Source organism: Seriola aureovittata, chromosome 24 (genome assembly GCF_021018895.1).
Source record: "Seriola aureovittata isolate HTS-2021-v1 ecotype China chromosome 24, ASM2101889v1, whole genome shotgun sequence".
Lineage (NCBI taxonomy): Eukaryota > Metazoa > Chordata > Actinopteri > Carangiformes > Carangidae > Seriola > Seriola aureovittata.
Genome location: NC_079387.1, coordinates 8,783,214 through 8,798,479, shown reverse-complemented (window position 1 = coordinate 8,798,479; position 15,266 = coordinate 8,783,214). Strand labels below are relative to the sequence as shown.

The window sequence follows — 15,266 nt, the reverse complement described above, 5'->3', positions numbered from 1 at the left end:
TGGGTGTGGGCTGAGCTTGTATTGCTCCCCTCTGTCCTCTCCGGTGTGGAAGGTCATTGTGCGCTCCTTCCGCTCCTGTCTCCTCTTTGTGATATTACATTGGACAGACATGGAGACCGCTGGCAGGCTCGGTTTAGACTTGCTTCATGGGTGACGGTAAAAAATAGGGATCACTGATGAACACCTCTGGCTAATGCTCCAGTGTAATCACTCCTTTTTAATGCACATGGGCTTAATGAAAAATCACAGGTGACTGTGCTCCCGGATAATTACCTTATTTGACACTATTCTTAAAAGCAAATTGAAGTTCAAAGTGTTTACTGCTGCAGGTTTTGTTTTGCAACTGCATCACCTTGTTAAGAAATATTGGGACAGGCAGAAATGTGTCCCTAGGTTAGCTATTACTCATCTGGTTACCCGGCAGCAGTGTTAGCGAACAGGAGGACAAGTATTATTCATAGCACCGTGGATGCTTTCCTAACACACTGGCTAATGAAGGTCTCTGACTCAAAACCTCACATGTCATTACTGTGAAACTTTGCTGTCAGAGTCACACTGTTGTTGAATGTAGACTTCTCTTGAAGTGTTTTTCTTGCTGACATCACTGTCTTTACCTGGCTCTGGTGATTACACTTCAACACAACTGTACACCTTGTGTGACAAAATAATCTCAGCTCCAAGGTCCACCACGATTTTTCAGGTGCCTTGACAGTTGACAACTGATATCTTCACTCTCATGCAGATTTATAATCACTGAGACATCAGAGCCACTTGTGAAATAGCAAATTTTCAAACAGGAATCGACCACATATTCAAAATTGAAATGGTAAATGTATTGCCTTGTGGAATGACCCCAACTCTTCATTTGGACTGTGCTTGGCTTGATGTGGACTTTGACTTTAGGGCCACGAATTATGACATTTCACAAGTTTATGTGAAAAAAAGATTAGTCAAGATCGCAGACTGATCAGGGTTTGTTGTATTAGTGTATGGAGGAAAGAAGCTATGTCTAAAGACGATGTCATTTCAGGCTAAATGTTGTTATCACTTTTATCATCATAAAAAGAGGCAGATCCAATCTTTATTTTCCTTTCACACAAGATCGGTAGATTTTGCTTTTGAAAAGAAATCGTTTTGCTAATTGCTCAAATGTGTAGATTTTTACACTATCTGCATTCTCCTTTTAAACTGTTTCTTACATAACTCAGTTGTACATAGAAGAAGAAGAAGAAGTGCGAGCTAGGACGCTAACAGCCTGGTGAATCTGAAGTGCAGCTTGGAGTCCATGGGCCCAGGTTTATGTTCCTGAGGTGAACAGAGGGGAGCATCAGGCCTGGACTCACTCCTTCTCTCCCAATTATGTCCGTTCTGATAACTTGGCAGGGCCGCGGCTCCAGAGCTTTCTGTTTGGCTTCCTCCCGGCCTGACTGTGCTGCTTTCTGTGCATCGGCTCCTCCCAGCGCACACAGCTCGTCCAAATCAGACAAATGCTCTGGCGTTTGTCTTCGCTCAGATCGGGCCGGTGCGCTCTGCCAGGCCTCGTTGCGCCCTTGCCAATCTCTCTGACGTGATGAAAACTGGCGTGTCAAATGCATCGCGCTGAGGGTAAATGTGGCGCTTGTATGTGATAGACAAGCTGCAATTATCATCATCCGAGGAAAGCGAGGCTCTGCGAACATGCAATATGCATAAATATTATATGGGTTTGATGACTTCTGTGATGTAGACAAATAGCATGTGCTGTCAACATGTTGTACTGTATGTACAAGGCACAGCAGCTGGAAACGACTTCACATTTCCCTGTAAATGTCATTGCAATTGCTGCAGGTTACTGTATCAGACACACACTGCAATAAATAAGGCCAAGAAATCCCACCCCTCCTCCCCGTTCTGTCATTAGCTGTGTCCTGTGCAGATGCCCACAGAAATGCAAAGGCTCAAATTAAACAGCAAGGTCACTTACAAAGACGCTGTGGCGCCGTGGTTTTACATTTAAATAAGCTTCAAGCTAGCTGCCTGAAGTCCAGCGGCTTGCCGTGGAGAGAGACGGAGCCTCACTGGTCGTACATTTTCAAACATAGTTGAGCCAAGAGTCCCCAGACTACAGGCAGCAGCTTAATTTACATGCATGTATTCACTGGAAGGATAAGCCCAGTGATAATGACAGAACCGGATCCCTTCTCCTACCGACGATAAGCAATCGAGTCTGAATGGAAGCAATCACACACATTATTACTATTACCATGTGCGTCACTGACCTGTTCACATTCTGATTCGCCAGACTTGAAGAAGACCCTTGCAGTGCTGCTGGATAACATCATGCTGAGGCTGGGCAAGCTGGAGTCGAAGGTGGAGAACATCTACAACGGTACGGGGGGAAACCTGACCAACGGCACCAGCACGGCAACACCCAGCGCCACAAACGCAGAGAAAGTGAACGTGGCAGGTATGTATGGCATTTTTTGTTTTTGCTGCTAAAGAGTTTTGAGTTTGAGTGCATCCTGCAGTGAGGTAATAACAGAAGGAAAGCTCAGTCTAGATTTGTATGAATCTTTGATAAAGGCAGAGAGAAAAGATAGGAGGGACAGAAGTGCTGTCTCTCTTTGAGAATGTTTATTATTCTTAGGAACTGTGACTCATGTACGAGCAGGTTTTTCTGCACTTTCTTTTTCCATAAAAGTTCACAATGCAACATGTAGTAGTTGAGACCAATTAAAAAAAGTGAGGATAAGCTGATTGAGCCTTTTTTTTATTTCAAAATTCCCACAGAGAAAAAAACATTCCCAGTCTGCCAGTGTTGCACGGTGCACACCAGGCACTTTATAGGACCAGACTGCATCCTTGGACATAATTCAAATAAGGCCTCTGTTCACGCTGCATGACCCTTTTATTAGTTTTCATTGATTTTCCTGCCAGCTTTCAGATGATGGATTCAGCTCAGTTGAGAGAGCTAGGTGTTGGTTTTTCCGGGATCCTGGTGGGACCTGCTCTCAGTTGTTTGCGCAGCATTAAACAGTCGGAATGTGGAGTCTGTGCTCCGAAGCAATATATGCAGAAATGGATTAGGCTGATCGACTCGTACAAAGTCACATTTGAATGGATCTAATCCTTATGTCACTTGCTGTGCTGCCAATTTTTTAGCAAATGCTGTCACTGCCTTTGCAGCTTTTTCTCCTTGACTTGAATGTCAATAAGTTAGCTATGAATATTTCCTTTTTTTTTTTTTTAAGTCTTCTATAATCAATATCTTTGGGTTTTGTACTGTTTATAGACATTTATAAACCAGCTGATAAGTCAAGCCCTTATTGTGAGCATTTAAAATACTAGGAATTGCAAAATAAAGCTTAATAAAAAATGAAACAATAATAGAAAGATGGAATAATTAAATTAGTTGTAGATAAAATCTTTAAAAACGGACAGTAATGCTGGCAGGTCAGTTCCTGCAGGTAAAGAGATTGTTCTCAGACAGTAAATGTGTGCTCTCAAGCTGCCCATTGTGGACACTACAGATGAGACACTAATCTCACTCTTGGCTTGAGCTGCTGTGCTCTGGAGCGATGGCACCCGGACCCGTGACACGCCAATAAACCTGCAGCTCCCCTTTCGCTTTAAACATCCTGCTGTACCTTCAGAGACGACAATCGGATCCTGAACGCAGGTCAAGCTGACAAAGCGGCGCCCACATCTCTCTTGGCAATGAACTAAAGGCCCCAGCACTCCAGAGTCTCCATTGGAGCATGTCTCCTGTCGTGGAGTGGGTGGCAGGCAGCGCCGTTGCCAGCTCCGCTAGTGCTCCTCTTTGACTGGAAGGCAATTACAGAGATAAGAATCTGGACAGTGAGGGGAACACGCCTGCCTTTCAGAGCGGCTGCTATCAAGATGGAGCTGAGCAGCAGCCCTGGGACTGTGTTGTTTCCACCTCGATTGTATAAATTTTCTTAGCCAAGGACTCTGGCATGTCAGGGACCAAGTCTGGGTCTTGTTAGTATTCACAGTCCATTCCCGGACTTTATTCTGTCTGGCCTGGGAGTCGAGGATGGGTTGACGATGGCCACATAATAATTTTTTCATCCAGAATTAGCACAAATTTTCAGAAAATCTGCAAAAGAAAATACAGATTAATGCACGTTTCCATCCACTACTGTTACGCAAATATTAGGAATAACTAACAGTGATGAACCGGTTCTGAAAACCATCTTGTATTTCAACTGGGCTCCTTTTAAAGGAATGCTGGAACCTTCAAATATACCTTATACCTTGGCTGAAGAGGCTTGCATTTGCTTGGATTCCTTTCTGTAAGTGGACATTTTCCTACAATGATGCCAAAACGACAGCTTGTACAAATTTAAAACCTTTTTGAAAACATGCATTAGATATGCTCAGACTTCATCGCAGGCTTCAGATCATGGTCTCTTCACGCTGAGCCTCATGTTGACGTGAGATCAATGTAGCAGCTACAATAAGATCAGCTTCTCTTCTGCCACTTACTGCTGCTGTTGTGAACCAACAGCTGCGCACACATTGTGGAACACTGCTTCTTACTTGCGGTCAGTCATCACACAAAAATGTGGCCCGCTCTCTTTTCGCTCCACAGTCTCGCTCCCATCGTGTGCGTTGTTAAAAAAAAAAAAAAAAAAAAAAAACTGCATTGGCGGTTTGAGGAATGAGGAATGGTGTCAACACGCCGCCGCTTTTATTTGCTGCAACGTGCGCCGCAGCAATTTAACCAAGGACAACAGGCACAGAAGCTCCCTCATTGGATCAAAACAAGTCAATCTGGGAGCCACTTAGCAGGAGGCAGATGGGACTGTGACGCCTTCCTTGTCTTGCCGTGTTTCACTGATGTGGCTAATCAACCTCCGCAGCGGTGTTTCATCTGTGGGCATAGAAATGTAATCTCCTCCTACACACTCACAACCACCCAGACAGATAGAGACGAATATAATGAATGGTCAGGGGGTTATTTACAGCCATCTAACTATCTCTCGCCTCTCTTTCTCCTTCTCGTTCCCTCCGTCAGATATTTGTCCGCCCCTCGCGAGTGTTTAGAGCTTCCTTTCAATCTCAGCCACACTCAGTGATTTGTTGCATCCTGTCTCTGTGGCGCTGCTGGCTGGTTTTCAGTAAACAGAGACCCTGTTCGTTCACAGCTCAGGGCATCTTCACCTTTTGTCTCTTTCAGCCATCGATCCGCTCGCATCTCTGTTTTGCTATTCACAGTGAAAGATGATATCCAAGGCCTCAATGTCAACAAACAGAGGTTGGCGAGGATAGGGTTTCCGCTGGGGATTTCAGGTGCCCTGCTTACCTCATGATTTCATTGGTCCCTGCGCTTTTCATCTTCGACATCTTAGCCTGTGTTCTTATTTGTCCAGAGCAACTTAGAGTCGAGGTGGATTCATTTTCCTGCAGAATCTGAAACGTCTAATCTGCATACAATCACCATTTCAATACTGAAAACATCTCAGGGGCCTCTCTTGGATTTAGAGCAGAGTCTGTGGTCTCCATTATGCTCTGAAAAGGGCTGTTTACTTCCACCAGTGTACAGATCAATACTAATAAAGTACAAACATTACACACAAACCCGCTCCGTGCTAATAAGTTGCTGAGAGATGCTGTCTGCTCACACACACGTTGAAACTCCAACATGAATCCTGACGCTCAGCACCCTGCAGTCTAATGTAAATTACACGGCAGCATAATTGAAAGTAGAATTACAATTATTACTTTTGGTGCTGTGGTGATTTACTTTATGCCCTGTAGTATTAATCTCACCCCGTTCACCTTGTTGTTTCCACACACTATTGTTAGTAGAGTTACTGAAAGAAAAATTAATTTATATCTGTTTTTATTTTTAAAAATAAAATGAGTTTCCTGTGGCTGCTTCACAATAAAAGCCTTAGCTGGCCAGTTGAACATTTTTAATTTAAAGCTGCAGCAGGAGGCAAAGTTCAGTTTACACCATGAATAGAGTTAATAACAGAACTGAGGCTGTTATTGATTAGATAAACTCACGCAGGATTACGCACAGATATTGTTTCCTATGAATGCATCGTTTTTGTGAAGGCAACAGTAAAAAAATGTATACGTCGACAGGTATTGACTGAACGTCCTGTAGCCTGACGGTTAAGACACATACCACATAACCAAACGGTTCGATTGCCAGCAGAGGTTACGGTGTTGCCTGCCGTACACCTGGCTGTCTCTCCCCCCACATTTCCTGTCTTGTTTTTCCCTTTTTTAGTATTATAGCTTTATTGCGTTATAACTTTAATCTGCAGGTCTGTTATTCTTCACATATTCATAGAGGAATATGTGCATGCATACAGCTCAGTTTTAAACAGCACCTATGTCACTGCTTCCCAATGAGACATAACTTCAGATGCTCATCTGTATGTAATTCACTTTCAATCATGAGTGAATGAGTCAACGACCTCGTTTTTTTCAATCGTTTGGACTCTGACACAGTGAGTAAAAATCTACAGTGATAAAACTCCAGCATCTTTTTTGACGCACACTGAAACAAGAGCGTGTTATTAGAGCAACCAAACGTGGTTTTGATGCCTTTGATGTGGAGCTCTGCAGAGGAAGTGTTTCTCGCCTCCACATCTTGTGCTCTTCTGCCTGTACGAGAGCTTGACGCAGACTGAGCCTCTCCAGGACTTTCCCTCGTGCAGTGTCAGGCGCGTACTTTCATTTGCATATGAAATCCATCACAGCAAAGCATGTACACAAGTGTGCATTTGTTCCTGTAGCTCGTATTGCGCTCCTTGCGTGTCCCCAGGAGATCCCTCCCATATGGAGAGTGTCGGATCTTCTTACAGCAGCGTTGTGAACAAACAGAGAGACGCTGCAGACAGTGAATTCTTCCTGGGGTGTTTGGATCATCACACAGTTAGCTTGAAGTATGTGATGGACATTACAAGAAAAGACAAAAGGTAGAATACACATGTCAGATATTGAAGAGATAGTTCAGGTTATTTGACGTAGCTTGGGATCGGCGCGCTGCCAGTTTGGAGAAGATATGAGCAAGATATGTTCTGCTGTGGACAAAACAATTTAAAAAATGACCAAAGAAAAAAGTAGTATATTTTGAATTTAAATCAGCAGCTCTACTGCTTCCAGTCAGCAACTAGAAAACCTCAGTTTGGACCCTCAGGGTGCTGTTGCTCCTGCGGTTAGAAATAATAGTCCACAGAGCCATTAAAGTGCTCTCAGAAGACCTGTTGCATGTTTAATCATATTTAATGCAGCTAAATAGCAGAAGCATCCGCTGACCCATTGTTGCAGAGGACCAAAAAAAAGTCACTAAAGTAAATTTTTTTCAACACAGTGACACACATACAAGAGTGGAAGCAGCCTTTTCCAGTGTGCAGTCATTGTAACAGATAACTGTGGTTATGGCTGGAGGTAATGTGAAACTGCCTGGGGAGAAATGGTGTTTTTTTTTACTGTAAATGAAAAGGCTCAAAAAAGCCCCCAAATCAAAATCCCATTTAACACCTGTGATGTCTTTGTATCTTTAGGTATCGACTGCATCGGTTCCCAAACGTTTTAAACCCACTTTTTTTTTTATGGCAGCTCTTATTTTTATTACAGCTTCAGTATTTTTAAGTTTTTTTTAATCATTTTTTTCACATCAGTTTGTTTTTCGGAAACAATTTTGATGACGTTTTAAATCATTTTTCAAGCTTCTTTCTCTGATAATCAACTGAATATCTTTTGGTTTTGGACACAACTAGTCTGCAGATGTCACGAGGCTTTTTCACAATTTTACAAACAAAAATTCTTAAACAATTATTGAAAATGAAAATAATCATTAGTTTCATCCCTAATATGAAAGTATTTCTTTGTTTTGGGAAAAAAACTAAATTTGTGCCATTACCTACAAATCACGATTTCCTCCCTGCATGTTCAACAGCAGTGGAATATAATTATTTTATTATTAGTTTATTACTTATTTCTTACATTTTAAGGTGTTTGAAAATATAAAAAATATAGTTATTGTAATTGCTGCCTCGTTTTTTGAAATGTAAAAGTGGAAATTAATAAATCCTCCATCCTCCTTAAGGCACCAATCTACTCTTCTGAACATTTATATAATATATCAACATAGTTATTGTCTGTTGAAGGGAGAGTTAAAGGAAAATAACATTTCTAATTACGGCTTTTCCTCCTACTATGTCATGTGTCAACTTTTGTAAGATCTGTTAGAATTTCAGGATTCATTATTTCATAGCTATAAAGTATAAAAACCAGAGTCTGTGAAAAGTGTTGCTGGCTATAGACTCATATTACCCGCTGTTATTCAAAGGCAGTCGTTTTGCGAGGTGTCTGTTTTGTCAGTCATTGGACTGAACTCCACATTTGTTCCTTGATGTCTGAGATATAGATCATCGTCTCTGTTACTGCAGCGTTTCTCACCGAAACTGCAGCGGAAAAGTAACCAACTGTAAATCAGTTTGAATCAATCAAATCACAAGTGAGTTGAGGCCATTCCAGAGAAACACACACACACACACACACACACACACTCACACTCACACTCACACTCACACTCACACTCACACACACAAAGCGTATCCTTCACATCCGACACTCCAGACCCCTTCGCCCTCTCTCTCTCTCCTTATTTCCTCGCCTTTCTCCACAGGCTCGCTCGTCCCTCTGGAGGTTGTGGCTGATTGAGGGGCAGGGGTGGGTGGGTGTGATGGGATGGGAGGAACATCTGGGGCTTAACACACCATTGGCTGGGACACGTGCACCCCACTGTCTCTTTCTCTCTCTCTCTCTCTCTCTCTCTCTCTCTCTCTCTCTCTCTCTCTCTCTCTCTCTCTCTCTCTCAACTTAGATTTTCCCTCCCTCCTTATTCAATGCAGTGACTGTTTTGCAGCGACTCCGCTCGTTATGAAATTTCGGCAACACTGTGCAATTTCGGGGGCGTGTTCTGGACTTGGAAAGTGAAGCTTTTACATGAGAGTTACGGTCAGAACCCCGGAATTAGAAATCATAGAGATGTCAAAGCAAAAGAAATATAAATAAACATCATTTTCTCCCCTGCACTCCCTCTCATTGTCATCTCCCTCCCTCCTTGCTCTCTGAATACTGTATAGCTCTGCTTCTCTTTGTATGCTGCACTCCGTCTCTCTCTCTCTCTCTCTCTCTCCCTGCATCCTCTTTCCCTCCATTGTCTCCTCTTTCGCTGTGCCAGTATTGTTCTTGTGCTGGTTTAAAGCCACAGCCCTGGCCCTGCAGGAATACAATCTGCGCTGCCTCCTCCATCCAAATACCAGCCATTTCCTCGGGCACATTTCCTCTATAACAATCCACATTCAAACAATCGTGTGTGTGTACATAATATACGCAAACATCCACGGCACCTCCAGCCTCATCCTTCATCCACTGCAGATCATTTTTCTCTAGGCAAGAGAGTCAGGATCCAGATCAGAGGATAGAGCAGCAGACGCAGGCACACACACTTGATGCAAAAATTCATTTGCACACAGCAACTAACAAGTGTATAATCTCACATAGTTGTTCAGCAGATAAAAACCGATCAAACTGATTTTTTTATTTTTTATTTTTTTGCTTTTGCGTTATGCAGCTCTTCGGCTCTGAAGCTGCTTCTCTAATGACAACACACAGGATTTTTCGGCTCCACTGCAGTGCCTGCGAGCTTATCTGAAGCGGACTGAGCATCTTGTCGCTTCATTGTTTACAGGAAATGCACATGTCTAGCAGGTGACCAAAAGTGTTTCCTAACATGACAGTTTCAGAGGAAATGGAACATTTCTGTGAAACCTGTACGTGGCCGTATTTAGTTTAGAGACACTCTCAGTTAGATTTTTAAGTCCCCTCTCACGACAATCACAAGTTCTTTCGAGACACTTGAGGCTGAGCGCTTTTCACAGCTTAAACCCACAGCTTTCCACCATTTGTTCAAATCAACAGTGGAACATTAGTCATAGCTCTGCAATGATGGGAGCTAATCAAGGTTTTCTGGCTGGCCTTGTGTCCTCGCGCTGCTCTTGGTGCAAAAATCCGAATCTTCCCCCTTGGATATTTTTGGGAGAGAACAGTGGGCCGATCAGATTGCCCGAGCACAAAAGAGGGATTGATTACAGCCAGACGTTGTGCTCTCTGCAGCAGGGGAAGGGAGAGAGAGAGAGAGAGAGAGAGAGAGAGGGAACTCGAAGTGGGCTGGAGAGCTGGGTTACATGGGGAAATTTGGATTTGGGGTTTTTTTTTTTGCTTCCAGGCCTTTGATGTGAAACACTTGTGAGGACCAGAGGCAGCACGAGGCATGTGTTTTGACCAGCTCCAAACACGTGCCCACGGCACACTGGGAAGCCCCTTTGGTTGTGTGTCGCCCCGCTGTGTGCCTTCCAGGTAATACGAGGTCTGATATGTACAGTAAATCCTCGCCGTGTGCACACAACAGTTTGACCACCGTCACGTTATTGCCCGTCCATCTCACATATGATGTCATACAATTTCCTCTCTCTCTCTCTTCATGAGCTGTTTTCATGCTCGCCCCCCCCTCTGCTCCCCCTGAGATGAGGAGATAAAAGTGAAAAAGGAAGTAACTCATGTTTTTTTTCCAAAACACAACAAATGCACCTCCTCGCCAGAGACCTGCACTACAGGGTGTTAGTGATGAAGCCAGCTCTCTTTAAGGTTAACCCAGGTTTTCAGCAAAACCTGATCGAAACATGCTCTGCAGCTCGGCTACTAACCAATCAGATCACCGGGGGAATAAAATGCAATCATTATTCCATCAGGATCCGCTCATGGACAAAACTACTGAGCTTTCAGTAAAATGTCAAGTACAGAAAAACAGAACACAAGGGCTAACCATTATCTAATCATTCACTATCGATTAATCCATCAGAAAGTTGTGAAAATGCCAACCAAACTCCCCTGACAAAGAAAAGTCTCACAACCTGATATTTGAGAAGCTGGAATCAGCAAATGTTTGTCATTTTTGCTTTAATGTGCAATATTATTCAAGTGTTACACCTCACGTTAATCCCTTCACGTCTCACATTCAGCGCTTGCACGTCACTTTTTTCTTACCGCCACAGTGTCGTCTCGTTGTGGTTCAGTTGATGTTGGTTTGATAAGTCTCTCGGGAAGAACTCTGCTCGCCCTCACATGAACGTGCTCATGTTTGGAATCAAAACAGCTTCATGAAACCGGCTATGCAGGATTCCCAATTGTATCCCGAGGAGAACCGGACTAAGTTGAACCTGTTTTCGTGACGGATACCTCGCACAGCTGTTGAATCTCTTTGGCTCTTTCTGTCTAATTGATGAGCTGCCCGCTGAGGTGTACGCCAAAGCTGGCACAAACTCACGCACTGATACCTCTGCTTCTCCTCGCAAAGTGAATCTAAAATTAGCGTTTCTAAACCAGCGGATCAGTGTTGCACTTTCACCCCCTTTTTTTTTTTTTTAATTTATTTTATTTATTTTCTCCTCCGCTGAATCACCATGGTGACACTTTACACGTCATTTACTTCAAATCACATCCATTCATGCCTGGAGTGTCTTTGTATTTGTTGAGAGCTAGTAGCCTGATGGTCACAAAACACTTACAAATCTCCTCTTGTGTGCCAATAGATGTAGTCGGTGTCACACTTCTTTTGCTTTCCACTGAACATATTGTGTCACCAAAGCTGGGCTGTGGCAGTTTTCCCCCATTATTTGTGGGAAGGCTCTTAGTGAAGTGTGCCCGAAAATGAAATCAATTAAAGTGAGAGAGATGGAGGAAAAAGAGAGAGAGAGAGAGAGACACACACACACACACAGAGAAGTACATAAGAGAGAGAATAACATAAACCAGATGTAACACAAACCAGCTGCCCCTCAATCCAATTCTGGAGTTGTCAAATGTCAGATTACCTCATGGACTTGGACAAACACACACATAGAAAGAGGGAGAGTGGAGAAAAATAACCCTGTGTGTAATATCGCTTGTTGTTCAGAGATGATGCTACTTAAGGGCTATCAGATGGCCAACACTGTGTGCTAGGAGGCTGCCTAATGGTGACCTCAGTGCTGTGAGAGGCTGTCGGACATCTTATGCAAGTTTGAATGATCTCATCTGTTTTCTGCTTCGAGTCCTCTGTTCGTTTTCTCAGTGTGTATTTTAGCTCATTAGTGTCGCCGGCTCATTCTCGGTTTTTTTCTATTATTGTACCTTGAGGTGGCGTCTCGTTTTTTTTTTTTTTTTATCTGTTACACACGAGTTCTGTGTCGTGTGTTTTTGTTCAGCTGTCAAAGCACTTTTTTACTTCTGCATTGGTTCCTTTTGTTTCCCGTGTTTGCTGGACTGAGGTGTGGTCTGTTGCTTCATTTATCACCTCACACAATCCCATTCAGTGTCATACTGTGCGTGCTGCTGTCGCCGTGTTTGCAAGTGAATTTTCCTGGTTGGTTTCGAAGCTGCCAGGGTGTGTTACTGTAACCACGTGCAGGTCGGCTTTAATTCACAGCAAGCTAGGGGTTGATGCTACTACGTTGTAAGGTGAACGGTGAGGATCCGGCTCTGTTTGAAACAGCACCACCTCTCCTGTGTTTGATTATAAAGGGAGCTATATTTAGTTGCTCCTTGGCAGCAGCTTCTTCTGCTTGATTAAAGCTAGGAGAAGATTTGCCTGGTGGCTTTGGCGCTCGCCGGCTGACTGGCTGAATGACAGAGTGAACGACAGGCTGTCCAGTTGGTTGTTTGCTCGTAGGTTGGCTGGTCGGTTGGTGGACTGACTGCATGAGTAGGCGTCTGAAGGATGAGAAGACAGCAACTCACTCTTCGCTTGTGACCCTTGAATGCTGCATGAGACAACCTCGTAACCAAATAACAAATCGCAAGTCAGGTTTCTTAGGCAACACTTTCAATAAACAGAGTTCGATTCACAGAAAAAAAAAACAGGCGACACAAAGAACAAACACAAGATGCAACCACAAATTTCAAGAAAAAGAGGCCAAGTATGTGTTTTTCGCAAACGGCTGTGAAAGCACTAGACAAGGATGTTTTAGTCCAGGGATTGTCAGAGTCTAACACACTTCTCATGATGCTTTTGTGGATGTAAACAGAAAGTATAATGGCAGCCTATAATTGTTTACATTTTGTCAAAAGGAATCAGCTGTTAGCGGGTCCTGTTTGCAGTGTACCCTTGGATTTACAGACGACTGTCACAGGATTTCTTTGATGCTGGAGAAAACGTAAAAACATTATAATTCTCGGGCGAGTTCTGAAATATAAAGAGCATCAGTTTCTCTGTGATTTCTGAGCAGATTTCATTTTTTAACAATAGGCATCAGAGATAATGATATTCTCGGGAATTATGTCACACTGATAAAAAATAAAAAAAGTATGTGTGTGGTATCTGTGTGATAAGAGTTAAGAGGAGTTCTGGCACAAATTGCAGCAATCAGGGCTAAGAGTTCTGAAGTACCTTAATTGCCTCCATGAATTGTGCGTCTCAGCCGCTGCTGCAGCTCCAGCTCCAGCTGCTGACTGTGTCGATAAGTGGGACAAATGAAGGAGACAAAAACAACATCTCGGTTTTTCTAGAACACCATCGTGCACCGATCTCTTTCGCCTCTCTCTCTCTCTTTATCTCTCTCTTTATTTCTCTCTCTCTCTTTCCGGCGCCCCCCCCCCCCCCCCCCCCCCCCCGGGGAGTTGCGCCTCATAGTTTAAAAAACCTCTGCTTTAGCCTGTACACTGTTATAGTAAATGCTTGGAATGACTCTATTTGAAAGCATGCGGCCTGTTTACATCTCAGAGGTGCAGTAGGTCTGGGCTCCACGCCTCCTCAGCTTTAATCCTCCCAGTTGTTGCCTGGCTCCTGCAGCTTGGAAACAATAAGACGCCTTTATTGTGAATTGTGTTCGTCTTGTGACAGGCTGACTCCATCGTAAATGGCTCACTGGCCTCCCACCTCTTTCATCTTTTTACCACATAGCAATTAATGATCACATTACAGGAGTGTTGTGTCTATAGTAATAGAAAAATAACACTTTCCTTTTTGCTTGTCGGCTTATTGCAACTGTGGAGAGCCGTGAATCTGACTACTTTCCCACTGTAGCTCTGAAGCTAACGTCCAGGTCCACCCAGGAATGAGTTTATTTAATTCCCTTCATTGTGGATGATGTAAACCATGTTGAAGCCCCATGTATTATACTCTGTCATCTGTTTGTTTGATAAAAATCAAAGCAGTGGGAGTATGTCATGTCTTTTTTTTCCCTGCAGATGGGATACAATAACAGACGATGTTTTAAAGATTAATAGACAACTGATTTTACATTATACACCAATTATAATTCACATGCATAAAGATGAGGGATTCTAACTGTCCGCCAACGTTAGTTATGGGTCAGCGATCCACTGCTATGTAGCTAAAACATGCAGGGAAAATTACATGCGCAGGCAGCTAACGCGATATTGTCGTTTTTTTTGTTGCTTGAAAATAGTTTTAATTGTCAAAATGTTATATACAGTGACAGAGAGTACAGACAAATGACATATGTGATGTTTTTAACACATAGTTTTTGCATGAAATTGGCGTTAATTAACTACAGGGGATCTGAAAGTCTGAAAATGTGTCTGCTAACGGCGTTATCACACTGTCGCGCTGCGACTCACACCCTGATAAATAAGCTCAACACAATCTCCTCGCAGTGAATGGAAACTTGTGTTGCTAGCTGCTGATGTTTTTAGTTGTAGTACTCTGTCTGTGGCACGTCATCACCTCTCTTTTATCTCTCATTCTTCCCCGATACAAACACACCTCCAAGCCAGCGAGCCAGAGTGTCGGTGAAATATATTTTTCACTCTAATCTATTTGAAAGCAGGGAAGGAAAAAAAAGAAAAACAAAAAAGTAGTTCACCAGTAGAGAATGATTCTCTCTGCGAATAGACTGAACCGACGAGGAACATGATGGAGGAGCCTCTGGCCCACACTCCACCCCCTCCCACCCAGGCTGACACAGTGCGGTAGCCGCTGATTAGTTTCATATACAAACACACACACACACACACACACACACACCCTGCTCCTAAAACACCACCCACAAACTCATTACATCAGTGCGGTGTTCGCCTCGGAGCTTTTATCTATTCACTGCACAGCCTACCGTTCTGCATTATTTATATTCTGGATATAAAGGTCAGTGGTGATGACGTTAACATCTCTGAATGGGGTATCAAAAAGGTGATTATATGGAGGGGAAGCCTGCGTGCAAGCCATGAATGTTAATCCT

The 15,266-nt window shown here is 43.3% G+C and overlaps 1 protein-coding gene across 5 annotated transcripts in view; it reads left to right on the top strand.

The window, feature by feature from the left end:
* mgat5 (alpha-1,6-mannosylglycoprotein 6-beta-N-acetylglucosaminyltransferase) overlaps nt 1-15,266 on the top strand; it is a 79,878-nt gene that overhangs the window by 16,437 nt on the left and 48,175 nt on the right. For all 5 annotated transcript variants that reach the window (XM_056370301.1, XM_056370299.1, XM_056370297.1 and 2 more), the window contains one exon: nt 2,282-2,446. In XM_056370301.1, the coding sequence (XP_056226276.1) occupies nt 2,282-2,446 (165 nt within the window). The remainder of the gene's footprint in view (nt 1-2,281; nt 2,447-15,266) is intronic.